The 26,341-nt window shown below is 38.0% G+C and overlaps 1 protein-coding gene and 1 long non-coding RNA gene across 2 annotated transcripts in view; both read left to right on the top strand.

The window, feature by feature from the left end:
* LOC309861125 overlaps window positions 1-26,341 on the top strand; it is a 61,723-nt gene that overhangs the window by 15,863 nt on the left and 19,519 nt on the right. The gene's annotated exons all lie outside the window — the stretch shown is intronic.
* On the top strand, window positions 16,078-17,035 carry OR2Y1 (olfactory receptor family 2 subfamily Y member 1; the record flags this gene model as incomplete). Its single annotated transcript, XM_082725206.1, is given in 2 exon segments — window positions 16,078-16,541; window positions 16,543-17,035. Coding segments are annotated over 2 exon segments (957 nt in total).

Raw genomic sequence — 26,341 nt, 5'->3', positions numbered from 1 at the left:
AAGTGAGTTGCTGAGCCATTACTGAGGGCATTGTCCACAGGGTGGGACCTTGGTCACAGGTCAAGGAGGTCAGTACTCTGGGCACAGTATTCAGGAACCTAGGTCTACCAGAGTGCTAAGCTATTGGGTATTAGCAGACACTGTGCTGGAGTTAATAGGTGGTTATACGAAAAGATGCTGTAAGATAATGGGAAGATGCAGGCTATGGCCAAAGTGGGCTGGTCAGATACAATGCTGTGTCTGGGAGATCAGCAGACCTTTTGCTGGTAGCTGAAAGTGGTGACAAAACAAGAGTCTGTGAGCTAATGGTGAGTCAGCACTGGGAGTCTGGTCCTGCCCCATTTTGAGCTCTGTCTTCAAAATATAGAGAGGCTGGTTTGAAGCAAAAAGTCCTGGATTCAAAGGGCGCAGGTGGTGACTCGTCTCTCCAGGTGGGGTCTTTATGTCTCCAGGGACCCTCATCGGTGCCCTCTGCCCCGCCCCCCCCAGGTGACTCCACCTTTGGCCAAAGCCACACTGCCCCATCATTGGAGTGTAGGTGGCATACTCCATGATGCTCAAGTTGGATCAATATGGCCAAGAACCTGGGTTCCAGGTAGGGCTTCTCCCTCTGTGGAACTCAGTCTCCCCACCTGAGTTACAACCAGGGGATGGCAGATCCAAGCTTCTTCAGACACCATCTGATAGAGGCACCTGGGTCTTCATCAGCTGTCCTTTTCAACTTCTGAAACTTATCATTTCATATCATAATAAGAATAGTAATACCCCTTTTGGTAAAGTGTTGTTAGGGGAATAAGATGGATAAAATACAGAAAAAGTACCATGTTATATATCAGTTATATTTCAATAAAAATAAATGGGTTAATAAAAAATGATGAATATTCTGAAAATGTAGATAAATTGAAGGAAATGCTTTATTTTAATGTTTATTAATCCCAAAATATTTCAGACTGACAAAAGTTATAAGGAGGAAACTCCTGTGATGGTTAGTTTTATGTAACAACTTAAGTGGGCTTAGGGATGCCCAGATATCTGGTTAAATATTATTTCTGGGTGTGTTCATGAGGGTATTCCTGGAAGAGATTAGCATTTAAATTGGTTGTAAAGTTGATAGCCCTTCCCAGGGTGGGTGGATATCATCCAATACACTGAGACCCTGAATAGAACAAAAAGGTGGAAAATGTTGAATTTTCTCTGCCTGACTACTGTGCTGGGGTATCAATTTTTTTTGCACTTAGTTCTCCTGATTCTCTTGCCTTCAGACTTGGACAGATACCTATGCTATTAACTCAGTCCTTCAGGTCTTCAAACTATACCACTAGTTTCCTGGGTCTCCAGCGTGCAGACAGTAGATCATGGGACTTCTCAGCCTCCATAATCATGTGATATTATACCTTATAATCTTTTTATATAGGAATGTACACACACATACACACAATAAATATACTATAAATTCTGTTTCTCTAGAGAACTCTAACTAACAAAACAACTAGACATCATGATCTAACTATTTAGATGAAAAACACGCAGTTCCAGATGAAATACCCATTATTATCCTTCCTGATCATATCCTCTTTCCATCCCAACTCTAAAGCCACTCCCCAAAGCAACCACTCTCCTGAATTTTGTGTTTATCTTACCTATGTTTTTCTTTATTTTTAATTTTTCTTTTTCTTCCAAGTTTTTACTTAAATTCATTAGTTAATACACAGCTAGTTTCATGTGTAGAATTTAGTGATTCATCACTTACATAAAACACCCAGTGCTTATCACAAGTGCACTCCTTACTGTATACCTCAAATATCTAATCCTTCCCTCCAATACCCCGACACACCTCCCCTCTAGCAACCCTCAGTTTTTTCTTTATAGTTAAGAGTCAGCTTTACGGTTTTTCTGTTTTTTCCCATGTTCATCTGTTATGTTTCTTAAATTCCAGATATGACTGAAATCATATAGTATTTGTCTTTCTGTGACTGATTTATTTCCCTTGCATAATACTCTCTAGCTCCATCTACATTATTGCAAATGGCAAGATTTCATTCCTTTTTATGATTAGGTATATATGGTATTATATACACCACATCTTCTTTATCCATTTATCAGTCAATGGACACTTAATTTGGCTATTGCTTAAAATGCTGCTATAAACATTGGGGTACATGTGTCCCTTTGAATCAGAATTTTTGTATTCTTTGGGGAAATACCTAGTAGTACAATTGCTAAATCATAGGGTAGTTTTATTATATTGATTTTTGTGATAGCTTATGTTTCCATATTTTACAAAAGTATATCTTATACCTTAAATTTTATAAATATGTTGTACTATATGTATTCTTTTTTGTCTATTGTTCTATGCCTTCAAAAAGTTTATAGATTATTTCTATGTTGATTTTATAACATTATTCTAGTAAAATAGGGCTCATAAATAAACTCAAAACATTTCCAATAATTTGTTCTTTTTTCTTTTCCTATAAATTATTGCCAAGATTCTTTAGGTACAGAAGAAAGCTGTCCCTTTAAAAGGGGAATTCTGACTTTTGAATGGGCATAGATGGAGATCCTACTTTTCAGTTTTGATCAAGTTTTGATCATCAAGCAGTTTTGATCATCTGTCTAAGGGCAGATATTTGGGTAGTAAGATGAGAGAAAAACAGTGATATTCTCTAGTCTCAGGCTTTTCTATGCTAGACTACCTTGTGCTGTCTGTAAAAGAACATTGGCATGTAGACATTGATCTAAAACATGAAGAACACACATAGGAAATCTCATAGGAATATGGCATTTAGGAATGCATTGCATGGTCAGGTCCAAACTACTTGGTTTTATAAGTATTGTGATATCCGGGAGCAATATTAGTGGTGCTGCTATAGTTACTGTTGTTTTAATCATCTTGATATAGATCAGCATGTTGATGATTCAGAATAAAAGGGAAAAGGGCCGAATCCATGTTAAGATTTTCAGTTTGAGCTATCCCCACTTACAGTTAATGGGACTGATACCAATGGCCTGAAAGCTACTTAGAAAATAAGTTGTTCACAGGAAAAGACCTCAGGAAATGGAAAGAACATGACAGCCTCATAACTGAAATTATTAAAAATGTGTCTAATTTTGAAGACTGACATTCTTTCTGTCATGACAGAAATGTCATGGCATTTGTCCGTCTGACAAAGTTGGTGGCTGAGATCATGTCTGCAGGCCTGCTTTGTATGGCTGACTTAACAAAAGTTTGTATGTATAACAAGAAGTGCAATGAGTTTCCCAGGAACCCAAAGCTAATTTTAGAGATGGAGAAAATCTTCAGAAACACATCCATTGAAAACACTGTCCTCATGGCTTCTTTAGATCTTTAGAATGCAGGCAGCACAACCTAAAAAATCATACAAATACAATTTAAAATGAAAAGTTAGAAGTAACTAAACCTTGGAAAAAGAAAACAAGACGTCTTTAGTGCTTCATTATTCATGTATAGAAATGTGAGATTTCTGTACATTGACTTTGCATTCTACAACTTTACCAAATTTGTTTATCAGTTCTAGCAGTTTTTGTTTGTTTGTTTTTTTATTTTGGTGGAGTCTACTGGGTTTTCTACATAGAATATCATGTCATCTGCAAACAGTGAAAGTTTTACTTCTTCCTTGCTCATTTGGATGCCTTTTATTTCTTCCTGTTGTCAGATTTCTGAGGCTAGGACTTCCAGGTCTATGTTACCTAACAATGGTGAGGCTGTCCTGTTTGTGACCACAGAGGAAAAGCTCTCAGTTTTTCCCAATTGGGGATCATATTAGCTGTGGTATTTTTGAATTTGGCCTCTATTATGTTGAGGTATGTTCCCTCTATCCCTACTTTGTTGAGGCTTTTTATTAAGAATGGATACTATGCTTGGCCAAGTGCTTTTTCTCCATCTATTGAAATGATAATAAGGTTCTTCCTTTTTATTTAAGAATTACTTAAATTCTTGATAGTTCACATGTGATATTAGCTTAGGTGTACAATTCAGTGATTCAGCACTTCCATACAACACAAGTTACTGATTACAATAAGTGAATTCCTTAATCCTTATCAGCTATTTAACCCATCTCCTGACCCATCTCCCTTCTGATAACCATCAGTTTGTTTTCTGTAAGTAAGAGTCTATTTCTTGGTTTGCTTCTCTCATTTTCCCCCTTTGATCATTTGTTTTGTTTCTTAAATCCCACATATGAGTGAAATCATGTGGTATTTGTCTTTCTCTGATTGACTTCTTTCGCTTAGCATAACACTCTCCAGATCCACCCACATCATGGCACACACATCATGGCAAATGTCCAGATTTCATTCACTTTTCATGGCTTAGTAATATTACATACACACACACGCACACACGCACGCACACACACACACACACACACACACACATCTCACATCTTCTTTATCCTTTCATCCGTTGATGGGCACTCAGGCTATTTCCATGGTTTGGCAATTGTAGATAATGCTGCTATAAACATTGGGGTGCATGTATCCATTTGAATTAGTATTTTTTGTATTCTTTGGGTAAATACCAGTAATACAATTTCTGGAGCATAAGGTAGTTCTATTTTTAACTTTTTGAGAGACTTCCATATGTTTTCCAGAGTGACTGCATTAGTTTGCATTCCTAGCATAGTGCAAGAAGGGCTCCTTTTTCCCTCATCCTTGCCAACACCTGTTGTTTCTTGTGCTGTTGATTTAGAAAACTGTCTATTCGTATCTTATGCCCTTTTTAAGTTGGATTATTCATTTGGGGGGTTGGATTTTATAAGATTTTTAAATAAATTTTGGATACTAACTTTTTATCAGATATGCCATTTGTAAAAATCTTTGCCCATTCCATAGGTTGCTTTTTGGTTTTGTTGATTTTTTCTTTTGCTGTGGAGAAGTTTTTTATTTTGATGCTGTTGCAATAGTTTATTTTTGCTTTTGTTTCCCTTGCCTCAGGAGACCTAGCTATAAAGGAGCAACTATGTCTAATGTCAGAGAAGTTACTGCCTATTTTATTTTCTAGGGTTTTTATAGTTTCAGGCCTCACATTTAGGTCTTTAGTCAACTTTGAATATATTTTTGTGTATGGTGTCAGAATGTGGTCCAGTTTCATTCTTTTGCATATTATTGTCCAGTTTTCCAACACCATTTGTTGAAGAGACATCCCCCCGCCCCCCCCACTGGATATTCTTTCCTGCTTTGTTGAAGATTATTTGGCCATATAGTTGTGGTTTCATTTTTGGGTTTTCTATTTGATTCCATTGATCTATGTGTCTGTTTTGGTGCTAGTACCATACTATTTTGATCACTACAGCTTTGTAACATGAAGTCTGGAAAAAAAGAAAAGCTTTGCTTTCTTTTTTTTTCCAGGTTGCTTTGGCGTTTTAGGGTCTTTTGGGGTTCCATACAAATTTTAGGATTGTTTGTTCTAGCTCTAAAAAAAATGTTGTTGGTATTTTGATAGGGATTGCATAAATATGTAGATTGCTTTTGGGCAGTAGAGATTTTAACAGATGCAAAAAAAGCATTTGACAAAGGACAACATCCATTCATGATAAAAGTCTTCAACAAAGTAGGGCTAAAGGGAATATATTTCAACATAATAAAGGCCATCTATGGAAAGCACTCAGTAACATCAAACTCAATAGGGAAAAACTGAGAGCTTTTCCTCTATGGTCAGAAAAAAGACAGGGATGTCCTCTCTCACCATTGTTATTTAGCACAGTACTGGAAGTCCTAACCTCAGAAACCAGACAACACAAAGAGATAAAAGGCATCCAAAATGGCAAGGGAGAAGTAAAACTTTCATTATTTCCAGATGACATGATACTTTATATAGAAAACCTGAAAAACTCCACCAAAATTTTGCTAGAAATGATACACAAATTTAGTGAAGTCACAGGATACAAAACCAGCATATGGAAATCTCTTGCCTTTCTATAAAACAATAATGAGGGAGTAGAAAAGAAATTAAGGAATCAATCCCATTTATAATTGCACCAAATACAATAAGATACTTACAAATAAACTTAACTAAAGAGGTAACAAGCATGTACTCTGAAAAATATAAAACAATGATGAAAGAAATTGAAGACACAAAGAAATGGAACGATATTTCATGCTCATGAAGAACAGACATTGTTTTGTGTTTTTTTTGTCATTTTAAAATATATTGGCATAAAGTTGTATTTTTTTAATTAACATATATTATTTGTTTCAGGAGTACAGGTCTGTGATTCATCAGTCTTACACAGTTCACAGCACTCAGCATAGCATATACCCTCCCTAATGCCCATCACCCAGCCACCCATCTCTCTCACACCCTTGCCCTCCAGCAACCCTCAGTTTGTTTCCTGAGATTAAGAGTCTCTTATGGTGGGACGCCTGGGTGGCTCAGTCGGTAGGTTCCTGGGATCAAGTCCCGCATTGGGTTCCTTGCTCAGAGGAGAGCCTGCTTCTCTCTCTGACAAATAAATAAATAAAACCTTAAAAAACAAAACAAAAAAAGTCTCTGATGGTTTTTCTAAAGAACAAACTGTTAAAATGCCTATTTTACCCAAAGCAATCTACACATTTAATGCAATTCCCATCTTCTTTTTTAATAGGACAAAATTTTTAATTCATTTTTTTATGTGTAGATTTCCCAAATTTTATACCATCTTGCCTTAGTAAGTAGTACAATTAAAGGGCTTTCTATGGTCAAGTATTGTGGAGAAGCTTCAAGTAAGGTAAAGTTACAGATGTTTACTTACTGAATTAGTTGGGATAACTAAGTTGTTTAAGGTTATAACAATCAAAATAAGGTGTTTTGCAAATGCAGAGAACATGATATATTTTATTCTCCAAAAATTTGTTAATTACCTTTGACCTCATAGTTCAATATGCTTTGGGTAAACTAGTTAAAACCAGATCAACACGGTTTTCCCATTCCTAAATTTGAAACTACGTGTTTTTTTTAACAACGTGGATGGACCTCGATAGTGTAAGCGAAATAAGTCAGTCAGAGAGAGGTGAATACCATATATCTTCCCTCATATGTGGTATTTAAGAAAGAGAACAAATAAACAAACAAAGAGAGGGAAAAGCAAAAAATCAGACTCTTAAAGTAAGCCCCTTCTCTTTAACAAATACCGAACTGAAAACCTGATTCTTGAAGTACCATAGAAATGGCAAACATTATTCTCAATTGTTTGGTTACTTTCTACTTAGCTTCCTAGTCTCTTTCCTTAAACATTGCAAGGACTGCTTGATTTCTTAGGAGAAATATCAATTACTTTTCATGGCCTTCCTACTCTTTGGAACCTGGCACTAAAATCCTGAATTTCTTAGGAGCTTGACCTCCACTTTGTCTCTTCGGTCCTATAAAGTCATCAGAAGCTCTCCTGGCTTCTCTGTTCCTTGGAAAAATGTTTTCAGTGCCTCCATAGTTTTTGTCTCATGTCAATGGTTGGAATAATTCCCATGGGGAAATTTTCTTATAAATTATTAGGCCACTACATGCAGTTTTTCCTACTCTATGACCTCAGTTTTTCAAATCCTCGTCATGAACAGTTTCCTCAAAGATTTGTTTTGTTTTCCTTAAATTTTAGCTTTCCTGGGTTATAGTTTTGTTCTTCTAAAATTTCTCTTAAGGCAAAGCAGAAACCTGTATTCATTATTTCTGATGAAGAAATACTTATTCTGTTTTAGGTATTTTGTTATTTTTCAGTTATTTACTTCCTTTCTAATAACAGCAGAACAAAAATGATTTTCAGTGATGTGATATTCAGAATTTTCTTCTAAAATTACACAGTTTTGGTTTTGCGGTCACTTATGACCTATACTGATATCTTATTAATTTGTGTTTAATAAAGAACTCCACAGGTGACATTATGTGAACTTTGGCTAATATGTTAATTAAAATTTTTAGGAGAACACACAGATGAAATATTCTTTTGACTAAAAAAATTTTCTGGATGGTGGCTATAATGTAAATTTCCCAAGAGGCAAAGGAACTTTCTATCTGCCCAATATATTTATTGAACATATTCCAATCCCAGCAACTCCCATTGAGCACAGATCAAACCAAAGCATCTGTGTTTATTTTTATTTCCCCCTTGTTTCTCTTGTTTTGGATTATCAACATGCTAAATAATATCCCAGACATACAAAATAGCATGGATATAAACATCTCTTGTTGGGTGTAGTTATCTAGGAAATATTATACACCAACAGGGAACAATGTTCAATTATGAGAAGCATAGTTATTTGTAATTTCCTCTTTGTGTTCTTCATGGTCTGGGCCAGTTTCTACAAACACTGAAAGAAAATTCAAGACATGAGCAAGATCAAGCACACACAGATATCCCCCTCAAAGTAGAAAGCCTCCCAAACTATCCTCTTCCTTCTGGTTCTGTTTTTATTTCTTTAAGCAATTCTTTATTCATTGAACTCTTGGTATTTACCCAAGAATCTTACTTGGCAGCGCGTCGGTGTCTTCTCTGCAGTTACCCAACCCTCTGCCCTTTGATCCTGATCCACAGTAACAGGATCATTCCTAATTTCTGAGCTGCTCTTACTCAGATTAAAACCTCTATGCTTATAAAGCAATTTTGGATGCCATCCCCAGAGTTTTTGTTGCATCTGAAGATTCCATGAGAAGATTTCCATTTCAAAGTGGGAGCCTGCTTTGAGAATTTAATGTAGACTGGCTTCTTTTACTTAAAAAATATAAACTTAAGCTTCATCCATTTCTTTGCATGGATTGATAGCCCTTTAAAAAAATTGCTGAACAGTATTCCACTGTATGGATGTACTACTTTATTTATTATTCATCTATTGAAGGACATCTTGTGCACTTCTCATTTTGGATGGTTGTTCATAAAGCTGGTAGCAACAGGGATGCTTAGGTGGCTCAGTCAGTTAAGCAAATGCCTTTGGCTCAGGTCATGATCCCAGGGTCCTGGGATCGAGTCCTACAATAGGCCCCTTGCTAGAAGGAGTCTGCTTCTCTTTCTACCTGCTGCTCCCTTTGCTTGTGCTTTCTGTCAAATGAATAAATAAAATCTTTAAAAAATAAAGCTGGTATCAACAATTACATGCAAGTTTTTGTGTGGGGCATAAAGTTTGAAACCCGTCAGGTAAATACCTAGTACTATGATTGCTGGGTCATACAGTAAGGCAATGTTTAGCTGGGCCTTTTATGTTTTAAACTGAAAATATTAATTTACTCAATTCACCTGAATTTTTAAAAACCAGATGTCTACATAGTGAATGAAAACTATGTCCCTAGTCTCAATCCAGAAGTTACTGTATGGGAATGAAGAGTATGCTAATTTTTATTGGGTAAATTGAAGGATGTAACAGAAAACATTTTGTAGCCTAGCTTTATTTTATTGTTTATCTCTCAAACTGTCTTATTGGTGTAAATTCAGCCAAAATCACTGCTATAAATACCATACACCTTAATCATAGTAAAAAAATGAGATATTATGAATAGGGAGTCTGCTCCTTTGTTTTTTGGTTCTTCCTTTTATTCTGTTCCCCAAGAGTATCTAGTTTATTCTTCTTTCTATTCAGACCAATAAAATGTTGGGGACTATATAAATACTCCTAAGAATTTAATAACACATTTATTAACCTAGATATATATTTTTTTATATTTGAATAAACTTACCCTGATTTGAGGGCACTGTTGCTTTTTTTTTTCTGTTTTTTAAAAATTTTTTTTATTTTTTATAGACATATATTTTTATCCCCAGGGGTACAGGTCTGTGAATCACCAGGTTTACACACTTCACAGCACTCACCAAAGCACATACCCTCCCCAATGTCCATACTCCCACCCCCTTCTCCCAAACCCCCTCCCCCCAGCAACCCTCAGTTTGTTTTGTGAGATTAAGAGTCACTTATGGTTTGTCTCCCTCCCAATCCCATCTTGTTTCATTTATTCTTCTCCTACCCACTTAAGCCCCCATGTTGCATCACCACTTCCTCATATCAGGGAGATCATATGATAGTTGTCTTTCTCTGCTTGACTTATTTCGCTAAGCATGATATGCTCTAGTTCCATCCATGTTGTCGCAAATGGCAAGATTTCATTTCTTTTGTTGGCTGCATAGTATTCCATTGTGTATATATACCACATCTTCTTGATCCATTCATCTGTTGATAGACATCTAGATTCTTTCCATAGTTTGGCTATTGTGGACATTGTTGCTATAAACATTCGGGTGCACATGCCCCTTTGGATCACTACGTTTGTATCTTTAGGGTAAATACCCAATAGTGCAATTGCTGGGTCATAGGGCAGTTCTATTTTCAACATTTTGAGGAACCTCCATTCTGTTTTCCAGAGTGGTTGCACCAGCTTGCATTCCCACCAACAGTGTAGGAGGGTTCCCCTTTCTCCGCATCCTCGCCAGCATCTGTCATTTCCTGACTTGTTAATTTTAGCCATTCTGACTGGTGTGAGGTGATATCTCATTGTGGTTTTGATTTGTATATCCCTGATGCCGAGTGATATGGATCACTTTTTCATGTGTCTGTTGGCCATCTGGATGTCGTCTTTGCAGAAATGTCTGTTCATGTCCTCTGCCCATTTCTTGATTGGATTATTTGTTCTTTGGGTGTTGAGTTTGCTAAGTTCTTTATAGATTCTGGACACTAGTCCTTTATCTGATATGTCGTTTGCAAATATCTTCTCCCATTCTGTCAGTTGTCTTTTGATTTTGTTAACTGTTTCCACCATTTCCTTACACCACACACAAAAATAGACTCAAAATGGATGAAGGACCTCAATGTGCGAAAGGAATCCATCAAAATCCTTGAGGAGAACACAGGCAGCAACCTCTTCGACCTCTGCCGCAGCAACATCTTCCTAGGAACAACGCAAAAGGCAAGGGAAGCAAGGGAAAAAAATGAACTATTGGGATTTCATCAAGATAACCTAGATATTTTTAAACTTCAGAGAAGATGTGGAGAAACAGGCTTCGGTGCCTCAGTAAGTTCATCCTTCTTGCTACTTATTCCTTCTTCCCAGGCCCCTCATCATTTCACAATAATTGATCACTTAGGGGCTCTTCCTTCAGAGATGTTTTTGCAGAGTAAACAAGTGAAGGTTGCAATGGATTTGAAACACGGGGTCATCACACTTCTCAAAGCTCCTGGGCACTTACTATAAAAGTTGCCTGAAATCACGAACTAAGTCTTTTGGAGGGGAAGAAAGAACTCCTAGCCACATCTTGATATACAAGATGTTTACAAAACATCTTGGGGTTCATTGAGCACAATGGACAGGCTCTCAGCTGACAGGTGCCAGAAATTGACATAGCTTATAGAAACCTAGGTGTACTAGATATTAACCTTGATCCATTACAAACTCTTTTTTTTTTTTTTTTTTAAAGACTCAGGATCATGTCTTTGCCCATTTCTGGGAGGGAAATGAGAAGAGGATGAGGACATGACTTGGGGGCATATAATAATTTCTAAGAGTGGGACACAAACAAATAGTTCATGGGCTAAAGCAGAAAAGAATGATAAGAAGAGAAGCAAAAGGATGTGCTGGCAGGTTTTGCTAAATCCCACCTTTTGTCCTTGGTCCCACTATGCTGTTGTGGTGGATAAGTTTTACTCACTCTGAAATGAAGACTTGTTAGCCTTGGCAAGGAGAAAACTCTGTTCTGCATCTTGCTGCTTGGGCAATTACTTTGGTTGTGGTAGGGAGATGAGACCCCTGTGTCTGAGAGAGCCCTAGCATAGCTTCCCTTCTCTATCCAAGTATTCGGATTTCTCTACCCACACTAGGACTTTATGTGTGATAAAGAGTGTGAGAGAAACATAACTTTTAACACATCAGACTGAAAAATGTGTGCGAAGGTGAGTATTGTTTCTTTACCCTCAATCTCTCTAGATGCAGGGTTGTAGCTGGGAGGGACTGAAAAGCCAGGACATAGGTCTCATGAGTGCCCAAATTAGACTTTCCACATTGGCATAAAACTGGGTCATTAATGCCTTTAAGGTTCTACAAAGATGTTTTTTTTTTTTTAATTAAAAGGACACTTCTCTATAATAAAGATGACAACTGGGGTTGAACGCTTGATCTTTCCTCCATTATTTTTACAATCCTGAGTAGTCAGGATTGGCAATGATTTTTGTTGAATAACTGGCAGCTCCCCCTCTACTCTTCACCCTCTACTCAATAAACATTTACCAATTGCCTGGTATGTGCCAGGCACTAGGAGCTATAACTACAAGGGGATTATATGAATAACCACCTACAATAATACAAGCACTATTATATTACAGTTTAGTGATCATGAACTTTGGAACCAGTTAACAGTTTAACGTTCATGTGTATAATCTTCTATAATTTTCAAGATAACCCTATGAAAAAATATTATGATATTGTCACTTAAAAAAATTTTTAAAAGATTTTATTTATTTATTTGACAGAGAGAGAGATCACAAGTAGGCAGAGAGGCAGGTAGAGAGAGAGGGGAAGCAGGTTCCCTGCTGAGCAGAGAGCCTGATGTGGCATTGGGCTCTCTTGATCTCAGGATCCTGAGATCCTGACCTGAGCGGAAGTCAGAGGCTTAACTTCACTTATAAACTGGCTCTCCCATTATATATGTATCCCCCTTGCTTCTGTGCAATCCCAAATTACTCCCAATCAATTTTCCTTCTCCTGTCTCCTCACCTTGTTTTAAGCCACCCAGGTGCCCCAATATTGTCATTTTTTAAACCAAGACCCACAAAGGTTAAAGACATTCCCAAGTTCACATATGTAGTAAATGGCTGAGCCAGACAGAGTCCTCTTGATTTCATGTTTAATACTCTAGGCTGTACATTATAGCCTTTTCAAGTTTTCTGAATCAGTTCAAACAAGAATCACTGAGTGAACTCATCTATCATTGATTATGATGAGTTTAATATCCTTAGTTCTTTATCAAATTTTAGCAAACCTGTATAACTCTTTGATGAACTCATTCCTCTTATTCCAATTAAACCTTTTCTCTTCACCATCACCACTTTCCTCGTGTCTCCTTATTCTCCCCATGGAGAATCTGAACAGTTTTTTCTAAGAAAGACGTCGTGTGGTAGTTCATTTTGTGGTTCAATTATCATGATATAAAAAAGTAAAAAGTGGCTGTCAGATTATTTTTATTATAGCTGGCTTTTGTAAAATTTAAAGACTTCAAAGTAGTCCAAAGAAGTGAAGAATTGAATTTTCTCTACCTGTACATAGGGTTTTACCTCTTGTTTCAGTTTGCCAAGTTCATATTACAAAGATATATAATATACGCCAAGCCCACTTCCACAGGAAGAACATGAAATAATTTGTAATCAAATGCATAGAAAACTGCAGAGTCTTCATAGGGCCTGGGATTGATGGAACCACAGAATCACATGATGGCAAGACCTTGATTTGGCAATGGATGTATGGAGTTTAATCTCAAATGGCCAAAGACAGTAGATGGGGCAAGGTGGATATGTGAGGCAGTGTGGGGCGGGGAGATAGACAGTAGTGAAGACTGGGAACTAGAGAGGAATGTCTGCTTAAAGTTTACCCCCAACAAATTAACATTGTAGATGAATATTGGCTTGGTGCTACACCAATTTTTTTTTTTTTTTTTGCTACACCAATTTTTAAACGAGATACTAGAAATTGTAATTAAAAAATAAAATCCCCCAATTTTAAAAGTTTTATGTGAGTCAAACAAAATATGAGTTTCCAGTTTTGGTTCAAAGGTCACACACTCGAGATCTTTAAACAGATATTAACTGACTTTAAAAAGATATTAATATGCACTTGTCACTTGCCAGGCATTTGACAGCGGATGGAGATTTATTAATGAACAAAACTGATGGAGATTTAATAATGAACATTGTCACATCTTTGAGCTCTGTCCTCAGGGTGTCTGAGAACTCAATTTTTCACTTATAAATTGGCTCTACCATTACATCCTGTATGTTTCCCCCTTGTTTCTGTGCAATCCCAAATTACTCCCAATCAATTTTCCTTCCCCTGTCTCCTCACTTTGTTTTAATTCGTAGTGAGTTTTTAAATTTATGCATAAATTAGTAGAAAATTATTCACTCTTACAGTGTGTAAAAGCTTCCTTATTAAATTTGTTTAATGATTAGTTCTAATGAACTGTGGACAAAGACACAAAGAATATTTTATATACACCATTGCCCCACCCTTACCATCTCAATATGCTCAGTCCAAAGGCATGAAGAGTGCAGATAATAACCTGCATACCAATAGAGAGATAAGATACTGTTGCAAGGAGGGAGGCCAGAAGCTCTAAGAAAAAGTCTTTCTTAATTCAATGAGTAGTGAAGGGGAAAATACAGTTTGAAAGACCTGAATATCTCAAAACTTATTGAAGTCAGTGGCACTCTATCTCCAAGACAATTCTATGAAGTATTTCTGTTTAACAGAGGAGGGATAACTGGAAAAGTCAGAGAAAGAATCGAGGTAGACATTTTTAATGGTACAGATGGAGATGACCTTTTGCTTCACTGTCTGATTTCTCCTTTAACTTCTGTTCCAATAGAGTGAATTTGTTATCTAATTTTGCTTTCTTTCTTTGTACCATTTTTAATAATTCCTATTTAAAGTACTCAAATTACTTTACCTTCTAGCTCATTTATTAGAGATCTATTGCCTTACTATCATTGACAGGAGCTACTCCAAGAAAGTGGGTGTCTCACAAAATTTTGTCCCACAAAACTGAGTGTTCCACTGCCTCTGGTACATAAGAATAAAATGAATCTGGTTGCCTTATATTTGACTCAAATTAAAAAGGATGTGAAACATACAATCACATGTATAATTTATAAGAAAATTATTTTTAAGTGATTTTATGATTCTCAGACTAGTCATCCAGAGTAGATTCATCCACACAAAAATTTAAATAAGTCAAGAGCGTAGAGGGGGGGGTGACCTGGGTGGCTCTGTCAGTTAAGCATCTGCCTTCGGCTCAGATCATGATCTCAGGGTCCTGGGATGGAGCCCTGCATTGTTATTTGCACAGCAGGGAGTCTTCTCCCTTTCTCTCTGCCCCCTGCCCCTACTTGTTCTATCTCTAAAATAAATAAATAAATAAATAAATAAATAAAATCGTTTTAAAAATTGAGAGGAGAGAATTAGAGAATTTGTGAAGATTCGTTTGGAATAAACAATAGCCTGAGTCTGAAACCATTCCCTTCAAATAGGAAAGGATGTTTTGAAGTACTTGCTCCCAATGGTGGGAGACTTCCCAAGAGCTACTTGGGGATTTCAGTAAGTGCATATTTTAGTTGGGAGAGAGCAGAGTGGACCAGGTCAGAAATTCTGGGGGATGAGAAAAGAGCCAACAGCTACTACAGTGCAGATTCAAAACCATCTTGGCTGCTGCAATGGTTTTGAGACAAATATGAAAGGGACCTTCCTCTGTGTTGGAGGAGGGCCACAGGAAAAGGGAGAGCTAGTGCAGGGTTGTCCCAAGTCTAAACCAATAGGGCCATCAGTGGGACAAAGGGATCAAATAGTATGATGCTGGGAGAGAATGCTGGATCTCCAGAGGCTGCAAAAGTTGATGGAAGCTTCATAGGAGGAGATGCACCAGCCCAGGCTGGGAACCGGTCAAATTGTTGTCCCAGTAAGGAAGCTTCTAAGAACCTGAGCTCTTCCCATGAGAGAAGAGTCAGCTCTTTAAACATCTCCTAGGCTCAGAGAGTAAGAACTGTTTTGTAACTCCTTCCCTTCCCCTATGCACTTCCCAAATAGGAGGACCCTATGGTCAGGGGCAGGGGGAGAGAGAAACTGCCCAAATCCTTTCCCTCAAGCACAAGGGTGTCACCAGGAAGGAGTCCTATCTGGGGAGAGGATAAGACTGAATGTTAATCAGATTATGAATTTTTAGTATTCATGGGATCGGGCTTTCAAATTAGTGAACTTAGATGCTGTTTGTGTTTATAACTGAAATTGGTTGTGATACATTTATTACTGTGGAAGTCATGTACCTACAGGAGTTTCATCCAATTGCCGGGAGAAATAAGATAGAAAGGAAAATAAGAAGCAAAAATATAGAATTTAGGTCACATCTAAGGACCATGCTTAAATCCATTATGTATATTAATTACCCACTTATTCTTAAATCCCACTGCAGAGAGTGTGGGATCTCCTGCAGTGATAGGGCTGAAGAGGAGATTGAAACAGCTAATGACAGCACAGGTGGGGATTTCATCTTAGTGGGCTTCTCTGAGCGGCCTGAGTTAGAGCTGATTCTCTCCCTCTTTGTCCTGACATTCTACACGATAACCCTTGTGGGCAATGTGGCCATCATCTTGCTCTCAATCCTGGACACTGGACTCCACACACCCATGTACTTCTTCCTTAGAAACCTCTCTGTTCTTGACCTCTGCTTCACTACCAGCATTGTCCCTCAGATGCTCATGAACATGTGGGGTGGCAACAAGAAGATTAGCTATGCTGGCTGCATGGTCCAGTACTGGGTGGCCTTGGCACTTGGCTCCACTGAGTGTGTTCTCCTTGCAGTGATGGCAATAGACCGCAGCTTCCTGGTGTTCTGGTTTTGCCAACTCCTTTCTACAGTCCTCAATGGCCATGGTGCTGCCTCGATGTGGAAACCGGCGTGTGGACCATTTCTTTTGTGAACTGTTGATCATTGTTAAACTCTCCTGTGTGGATACTGGCCCAACAGAATCTAAAATGTTTATCGCCTGGCTAATCATCCTAGGCATGCCTGTCTCCATCATCTTGACCACTTATCTGTGCATCACCAGAGCCGTAGTAAAAATGCGCTCAGCAGAAGGAAGGAAAAAGGCCTTTGGGACCTGTGCCTCCCACCTAATGGTAGTCTCACTCTTCTATGGGACCATTATGTTTTTGTATCTGCAGCCCAAGGACAACTACTCCCAGGACCAGAGCAAAGCACTGGCAGTGCTATACATGATCCTTGCTCCCACACTCAACCCTCTGATCTACACACTGAGGAATAAGGATGTGAAGAAAGCAGTCAGGAGGTTGATAGGGAAGGAGCAGGTATAGGGAGATCAAGAGTGGGAAGAACAGGCGAGGCAACCACTGGAGACACATGTGGGGTGTACCTGTTTTAACTGCACTTGCTTCATCTTCCTTTGAGGGGCTTGGAAAATCTGCTGTGTTCTAACCGATAGCTATTCCTGGGATCCTTATAGGGTGGGCACTCACCAGAAGGAAACTTGATCATTCCTTAAAGTAACCTCTGGCCAAGGCAATCCTCACTGGCAAGTAATTCTGTGACCCACTGTTGATGATTTCCTATTTTCAATGCATAGTCACTAACTTATTCAAATGCACCAAATATATATTTAGATACTATAATAATACCAGTGATAATTCTACTATATTTATTAAGCTGCTACATGGCCCTAGAAGCTTCTTAATTTTCTCCATCACCACATTCACTACACCATTATCAAAACAGTCAGGCATATGGTTTAGTCAGTAACATACAGTGCGATACTTGTCCATCATGAATAAATATATGAGAGCAAGAACAAAAGAATAAAAGATGAGTAGACAGAGTTTACACAGTGTACCAAGGATTCCTGTTTCTCAGAACTGGAAGGAATACCATGACTATTCAAGGCCAGGTTATAGAACATGTCAAACTCCATCCAGTTTAGGACAGTTTTAAAGATGTTTGAATAATAGGAATAAACACATTTGCTTGCTGGATATATAGACAATCAATAAATTTCAAAATTACAAAAATGATAACTGAACAAGGGGACTATTATTATTTATTAAATGGAGACAAGCTAACTTGATGTCAATGAGATTCTAAAGGGAATCTCTGCTTACCTTCATAGAAAGAGAGAAGAGGAAAATCTAAGTGACCACTAAAGGAAGTGACCACAAAGGAAGTCAGGGGACTTGATCTGCATTGCTACATCTACATGGTTTTCACATGACCATGGTCCCATGGTTTCTAATCCACATTGTCATTAACAAGTTGCTCATTCATTCATTGTGTGGCCCAATATGGGACCCAAGTGCATCCTATTTTCTGACATTTGGCTCAGCCTATAATGACATATCCTTGTAAGAGGAAGTCTCCATTAATTAACGCAGGACTTGAGAAAAACCACCTCTGACTCCCAGAAGAGTGGTTTCTTCTTACATGGCAGCTCTTGATGACATGCAGTTATGCCCTGCTAGGACAGACTGAAAGCATTACTTCCACCCTTCTTAAATTGCTCATCTATGTGCTTAGAAAGGAGCCTAACACTCTGTAAATAATCAATAAATATGGGTCGAATGAATGAATGAACATGGAAAGGTGTCCATACAAGATGGCAGCACAGTTCAGAATATCTCTGAGACATCTTTGTGGAGTTATATGCAACATTTCATTCTATAGGATGGACACTTTGTATTGGCAAGTGACTGAAGATGCAGACTGAAAAAATAAAATTATCATACATATAATGGGCTACAGTCATGTCTATTGAACTCTAATAACCATACTAAAACACAATAGTCAGGCATTAGTCAAAGTATAAATCATTGCTTTAAAGGAGAAAAAGAAATAACTTCAGTGTTTTTCATCAGTTTTTTGATTAAAGCAGTGGTTCTCAACATGAGGCAGTTTTGCCCCACACCCTCACTGCGGGAGACACTTGGCAATGTCTGGAGACAGTTTTGGTGATCATAGCCTAGGAGAGAGGGATTACTGGCATCTAGTAAGTAGAGGCCAAGGATTTTTCTAAATATTATACAATGCACAGTATAGTCTCCTTCAACAAAGGATTATCCAGCCCAAAATGTCAACAGTGATAAGGTTGGAAGCCCTGAATTAGAGAAATAAAATATTATGGATGTTCTGATGAAAGGTATAACATTTATGAAGGCAACAATAATCATGACAGTGAAATAAATTGATATTATCTGGATTTTTATGAAGTCATTGATTACCCTGTGTAGGAAGGGATCTAACTATGAAAATAGAAACAACTTATTATTATTTATAAGGGAGGCTATTTAATGCAGAACATTGGTGTCCCAAGTGATAAATGGGTTGTAAATCCAAACAAGATATATTGAAGAAACCCTGAGATTTGTAACAGTATGAAGCTGCTAACATCCCTATACTTGAGATAAAAGAAGTTGGTTTTAGTAGAACCCAAGAAGTAGGGTTATCTGGAAGAAATGGCAGCCAGAATGGCAGACTGGTTTTGCAGAAAATTGAGCAGTAGTTCACTGCTACTCCCTGAGGTGACACCTGAAACAATATGGGGGACAGTACTAGCTTGCCTTATCCCTTCATTCTGTCCTCCAATATTCTGTGGATATAAGAACCAAGAAGATGCAGCCTGCAGGGTCATTAGCGACTCATTGTACTCCCTCAATATGACTAGATGAGGGAAAGGCCAAAAATTTATGTGGAGACTAACAAATATCATATTTGTCTTTCTCTGACTGACTTATTTCACTTAGCATAATATCCTCTAGTTCCAGCCACATCATTGCAAATGGCAGATTTCATTCTTTTTGTTACCTGAGTAACTTTCCAATATATATATATATATATATATAATTATAATATATAATTTATTTTATTTTATATTATATATTTATATATTATATTATATACATTACATATATCATATATCATACATATATTTATCACATTTTCTTTGTCCATTCATTTGACTATGGATATCTGGACTCTTTCTATATTTTGGATATTAAGGACATTGCTGCTATGAACATTGGGGTGCATGTGCCCCTCTTGTCACTACATCTGCATCTCTGGGGTAAATACCTAGTAGTTCAATTGCTGGGTCATAGGGTAGCTCTATTTTTAGCATCTTAAGGGACCTCCATACTGTTTTCCAGAGTGGATGTATCAGCATGCTTTCCCATGAACAGTGTAAGAGGGTTCCCCTTTCTCCACATTCTCACCAACATTGGTGTTCCCCGTCTTCTTAATTTTTGCCATTCTAACTGGTGTAGGATGGTATCTCATTATGGTTTTGATCTGTATTTCCCTGATGGCTAGTGATGCTGAACATTTTTTCATGAGTCTGTTAGCCATTTGAATGTCTTGTTTGGAGAAATGTCTGTTCATGTCTTCATGTCTTCTGCCCATTACTTTTTTTTTTTTTATAAACATATAATATATGTTTATCCCCAGGGGTACAGGTCTGTGAATCACCAGGTTTACACACTTCACAGTACTCACCAAAACACATACCCTCCCCAATGTCCATAATACCACCCCCTTGTCCCAAACCCCCTCCCCCCAGCAACCCTCAGTTTGTTTTGTGAGATTAAGAGTCACTTATGGTTTGTCTCCCTCCCAATCCCATCTTCTTTCATTTATTCTTCTCGTACCCACTTAAGCCCCCATGTTGCATCACCACTTCCATATATCAGGGAGATCATACGATAGCTGTCTTTCTCCGCTTGACTTATTTCGCTAAACATGACACGCTCTAGTTCCATCCATGTTATCCCAAATGGCAAGATTTCATTTCTTTTGATGGCTGCATAGTATTCCATTGTGTATATATACCACCTCTTCTTTATCCATTCATCTGTTGATGGACATCTAGATTCTTTCCATAGTTTGGCTATTGTGGACATTGTTGCTATAAACATTCGGGTGCACGTGCCCCTTCGGATCACTACGTTTGTATCTTTAGGGTAAATACCCAATAGTGCAAGTGCTGGGTCATAGGGCAGTTCTATTTTCAACATTTTGAGGAACCTCCATGCTGTTTTCCAGAGTGGTTGCACCAGCTTGCATTCCCACCAACAGTGTAGGAGGGTTCCCCTTTCTCCGCATCCTCGCCAGCATCTGTCATTTCCTGACTTGTTAATTTTAGCCATTCTGACTGGTGTGAGGTGATATCTCATTGTGGTTTTGATTTGTATATCCCTGATGCCGAGTGATATGGAGCACCTTTTCATGTGTCTGTTGGCCATCTGGATGTCGTCTTTGCAGAAATGTCTGTTCATGTCCTCTGCCCATTTCTTGATTGGATTATTTGTTCTTTGAGTGTTGAGTTTGCTAAGTTCTTTATGGATTTTGGACACTAGTCCTTTATCTGATATGTCGTTTGCAAATATCTTCTCCCATTCTGTCAGTTGTCTTTTGATTTTGTTAACTGTTTCCTTTGCTGTGCAAAAGATTTTGATCTTGATAAAATCCCAATATTTCACTTTTGCCCTTGCTTGCCTTGCCTTTGGCGATGTTCCTAGGAAGAAGTTGCTGCAGCTGAGGTCGCAGAGGTTGCTGCCTGTGTTCTCCTCAAGGATTTTGATGGATTCCTATCTCACACTGAGGTCCTTCATCCATTTTGAGTCTATTTTCATGTGTGGTGTAAGGAAATGGTCCAATTTCATTTTTCTGCATGTGGCTGTCCAATTTTCCCAACACCATTTATTGAAGAGGCTGTCTTTTTTCCATTGGACATTTTTTCCTGCTTTGTTGAAGATTAGTTGACCATAGAGTTGAGGGTCTATTTCTGGGCTTTCTATTCTGTTCCATTGATCTATGTGTCTGTTTTTGTGCCAGTATCATGCTGTCTTGATGATGACATCTTTGTAATAGAGCTTGAAGTCTGGAATTGTGATGCCACCAACTTTGGCTTTCTTTTTCAATATTCCTTTGGCTATTCGAGGTCTTTTCTGGTTCTATATAAATTTTTGGATTATTTGTTCCATTTCTTTGAAAAAGATGGATGGTACTTTGATAGGAATTGCATTAAATGTGTAGATTGTTTTAGGTAGCATAGACATTTTCACAATATTAATTCTTCCAATCCAGGAGCATGGAACATTTTTCTATTTCTTTGTGTCTTCCTCAATTTCTTTCATGTGTACTTTATAGTTTTCTGAGTATAGATTCTGTGCCTCTTAGGTTAGGTTTATTCCTAGGTATCTTATGGTTTTGAGTGCAATTGTGAATGGGATTGACTCTTTAATTTCTATTTCTTCTGTCTTGTTGTGGTGTAGAGAAATGCAACTGATTTCTGTGCATTGATTTTATATCCTAACACTTTACTGAATTCCTCTACAAGTCCTAGCAGTTTTGGAGTGGAGTCTTTGGGGTTTTCCACATATAGTATCATATCATCTGTGAAGAATGATAGTTTGACTTCTTCTTTGCCGATTTGGATGCCTTTAATTTCCTTTTGTTGTCTGATTGCTGAGGCTAGGACTTCTAGTACTATGTTGATAGCAGTGGTGATAGTGGATATCTCTGCCATGTTCCTGACCTTAGCGGAAAAGCTCTTCGTTTTTCTCCATTGAGAATGATATTTGCGGTGGGTTTTTCATAGATGGCTTTGATAATATTGAGGTATGTGCCCTCTATCCCTACACTTTGAAGAGTTTTGATCAGGAAGGAATGCTGTACTTTGTCAAATGCTTTTTCAGGATCTATTGAGAGTATCATATGGTTCTTTTTTTTTTAAAATATAATTTTTTATTTTTTATAAACATATATTTTTATCCCCAGGGGTACAGGTCTGTGAATCACCAGGTTTACACACTTCACAGTACTCACCAAAACACATACCCTCCCCAATGTCCATAATACCACCCCCTTCTCCCAAACCCCCTCCCCCCAGCAACCCTCAGTTTGTTTTGTGAGATTAAGAGTCACTTATGGTTTGTCTCCCTCCCAATCCCATCTTCTTTCATTTATTCTTCTCGTACCCACTTAAGCCCCCATGTTGCATCACCACTTCCTCATATCAGGGAGATCATATGATAGTTGTCTTTCTCCGCTTGACTTATTTCGCTAAGCATGATACGCTCTAGTTCCATCCATGTTGTCGCAAATGGCAAGATTTCATTTCTTTTGATGGCTGCATAGTATTCCATTGTGTATATATACCACATCTTCTTGATCCATTCATCTGTTGATGGACATCTAGGTTCTTTCCATAGTTTGGCTATTGTGGACATTGCTGCTATAAACATTCGAGTACACGTGCCCCTTTGGATCACTGCGTTTGTATCTTTAGGATAAATACCCAATAGTGCAATTGCTGGGTCATAGGGCAGTTCTATTTTCAACATTTTGAGGAACCTCCATTCTGTTTTCCAGAGAGGTTGCACCAGCTTGCATTCCCACCAACAGTGTAGGAGGGTTCCCCTTTCTCCGCATCCTCGTCAGCATCTGTCATTTCCTGACTTGTTGATTTTAGCCATTCTGACTGGTGTGAGGTGATATCTCATTGTGGTTTTGATTTGTATATCCCTGATGCCGAGTGATATGGAGCACCTTTTCATGTGTCTGTTGGCCATCTGGATGTCGTCTTTGCAGAAATGTCTGTTCATGTCCTCTGCCCATTTCTTGATTGGATTATTTGTTCTTTAGGTGTTGAGTTTGCTAAGTTCTTTATAGATTCTGGACACTAGTCCTTTATCTGATATGTCGTTTGCACATATCTTCTCCCATTCTGTCAGTTGTCTTTTGATTTTGTTAACTGTTTCCTTTGCTGTGCAAAAGCTTTTGATCTTGATGAAATCCCAATAGTTCATTTTTTCCCTTGCTTCCCTTGCCTTTTGCGTTGTTCCTAGGAAGATGTTGCTGCGGCTGAGGTCGAAGAGGTTGCTGCCTGTGTTCTCCTCAAGGATTTTGATGGATTCCTTTCGCACATTGAGGTCCTTCATCCATTTTGAGTCTATTTTCGTGTGTGGTGTAAGGAAATGGTCCAATTTCATTTTTCTGCATGTGGCTGTCCAATTTTCCCAGCACCATTTATTGAAGAGGCTGTCTTTTTTCCATTGGACATTCTTTCCTGCTTTGTCGAAGATTAGTTGACCATAGAGTTGAGGGTCTATTTCTGGGCTCTCTATTCTGTTCCATTGATCTATGGGTCTGTTTTTGTGCCAGTACCATGCTGTCTTGATGATGACAGCTTTGTAATAGAGCTTGAAGTCCGGAATTGTGATGCCACCAACGTTGGCTTTCTTTTTCAATATCCCCTTAGCTATTCGAGGTCTTTTCTGGTTCCATATAAATTTTAGAATTATTTGTTCCATTTCTTTGAAAAAGATGGATGGTACTTTGATAGGAATTGCATTAAATGTGTAGATTGCTTTAGGTAACATAGACATTTTCACAATATTTATTCTTCCAATCCAGGAGCATGGAACATTTTTCCATTTCTTTGTGTATTCCTCAATTTCTTTCATGAGTACTTTATAGTTTTCTGAGTATAGATTCTGTGTCTCTTTGGTTAGGTTTATTCCTAGGTATCTTATGGTTTTGGGTGCAATTGTAAATGGGATTGACTCCTTAATTTCCCTTTCTTCTGTCTTGCTGTTGGTGTAGAGAAATGCAACTGATTTCTGTGCATTGATTTTATATCCTGACACTTTACTGAATTCCTGTATAAGTTCTAGCAGTTTTGGAGTGGAGTCTTTTGGGTTTTCCACATATAGTATCATATCATCTGCGAAGAGTGACAATTTGACTTCTTCTTTGCCGATTTGGATGCCTTTAATTTCCTTTTGTTGTCTGATTGCTGAGGCTAGGACCTCTAGTACTATGTTGAATAGCAGTGGTGATAATGGACATCCCTGATGTGTTCCTGACCTTAGCGGAAAAGCTTTCAGTTTTTCTCCATTGTGAATGATATTTGCGGTGGGTTTTTCATAGATGGCTTTGATGATATTGAGGTATGTGCCCTCTATCCCTACACTTTGAAGAGTTTTGATCAGGAAGGGATGCTGTACTTTGTCAAATGCTTTTTCAGCATCTATTGAGAGTATCCTATGGTTCTTGTTCTTTCTTTTATTGATGTGTTGTATCACATTGACTGATTTGGGGATGTTGAACCAACCTTGCCGCCCTGGAATAAATCCCACTTGGTCGTGGTGAATAATCCTTTTAATGTACTGTTGAATCCTATTGGCTAGTATTTTGGTGAGAATTTTCTCATCTGTGTTCATCAAGGTTATTGGTCTATAGCTCTCTTTTTGATGGGATCTTTGTCTGGTTTTGGAATCATGGTGATGCCGGCCTCATAAAATGTGTTTGGAAGTTTTCCTTCCATTTCTATTTTTTGGAACAGTTTCAGGAGAGTAGGAATTAGTTCTTCTTTAAATGTTTGGTAGAACTCTCCCGGGAAGCTGTCTGGCCCACGGCTTTTGTTTGTTTGGAGATTTTTAATGACTGTTTCAATCTCCTTAACGGTTATGGGTCTGTTCAGGCTTTCTATTTCTTCCTGGTTCAGTTGTGGTAGTTTATATGTTTCTAGGAATGCATCCATTTCTTCCAGATTGTCAAATTTGTTGGCGTAGAGTTGCTCATAGTATGTTCTTATAATCGTTTGTATTTCTTTGGTGTTAGCTGTGATCTCTCCTCTTTCATTCATAATTTTATTTATTTGGGTCCTTTCTCTTTTCTTTTTGATAAGTCTGGCCAGGGGGTTATCAATTTTATTAATTCCTTCAGAGAACCAGCTCCTAGTTTCGTTGATTTGTTCTATTGTTTTTTTGGTTTCTATTTCATTGACTTCTGCTCTGATCTTTATGATTTTGCTTCTCCTGCTGGGTTTAGGGTTTCTTTCTTGTTCTTTCTCCAGCTCCTTTAGGTGTAGGGTTAGGTTGTTTACCTGAGACCTTTCTTGTTTTTTGAGAAAGACTTGTACCGCTCTATATTTTCCTCTCAGGACTGCCTTTGTTGTGTCCCACAGATTTTGAACCGTTGTATTTTCATTATCATTTGTTTCCATGATTTTTTTCAATTCTTCTTTAAGTTCCCGGTTGACCCATTCATTCTTTAGAAGGATGCTGTTTAGTCTCCATGTATTTGGGTTCTTTCCAAACTTCCTTTTGTGGTTGAGTTCTAGCTTTAGAGCATAGTGGTCTGAAAATATGCAGGGAATGATCCCAATCTTTTGATACCGGTTGAGTCCTGATTTAGGACCGACGATGTGACCTATTCTGGAGAATGTTCCATGTGCACTAGAGAAGAATGTGTATTCTGTTGCTTTGGGATGAAATGTTCTGAATATATCTGTGATGTCCATCTGGTCCAGTGTGTCGTTTAAGGCCTTTATTTCCTTGCTGATCTTTTGCTTCGATGATCTGTCCATTTCAGTGAGGGGAGTGTTAAAGTCCCCTACTATTATTGTATTATTGTTGATGTGTTTCTTTGATTTTGTTATTAATTGGTTTATATAGTTGGCTGCTCCCACGTTGGGGCATAGACATTTAAAATTGTTAGATTTTCTTGTTGGACAGAGACTTTGAGTATGATATAGTGTCCTTCCTCATCTCTTATTATAGTCTTTGGCTTAAAATTTAATTAATTGGATATAAGGATTGCCACTCCTGCTTTCT

The sequence above is a fragment of the Mustela nivalis genome, assembly GCF_964662115.1.
Source record: "Mustela nivalis genome assembly, chromosome: 3".
Classification (NCBI taxonomy): domain Eukaryota; kingdom Metazoa; phylum Chordata; class Mammalia; order Carnivora; family Mustelidae; genus Mustela; species Mustela nivalis.
The sequence above is the reverse complement of the archived record's forward strand: the minus strand, read 5'-3'. Positions and strand labels throughout refer to the sequence as shown.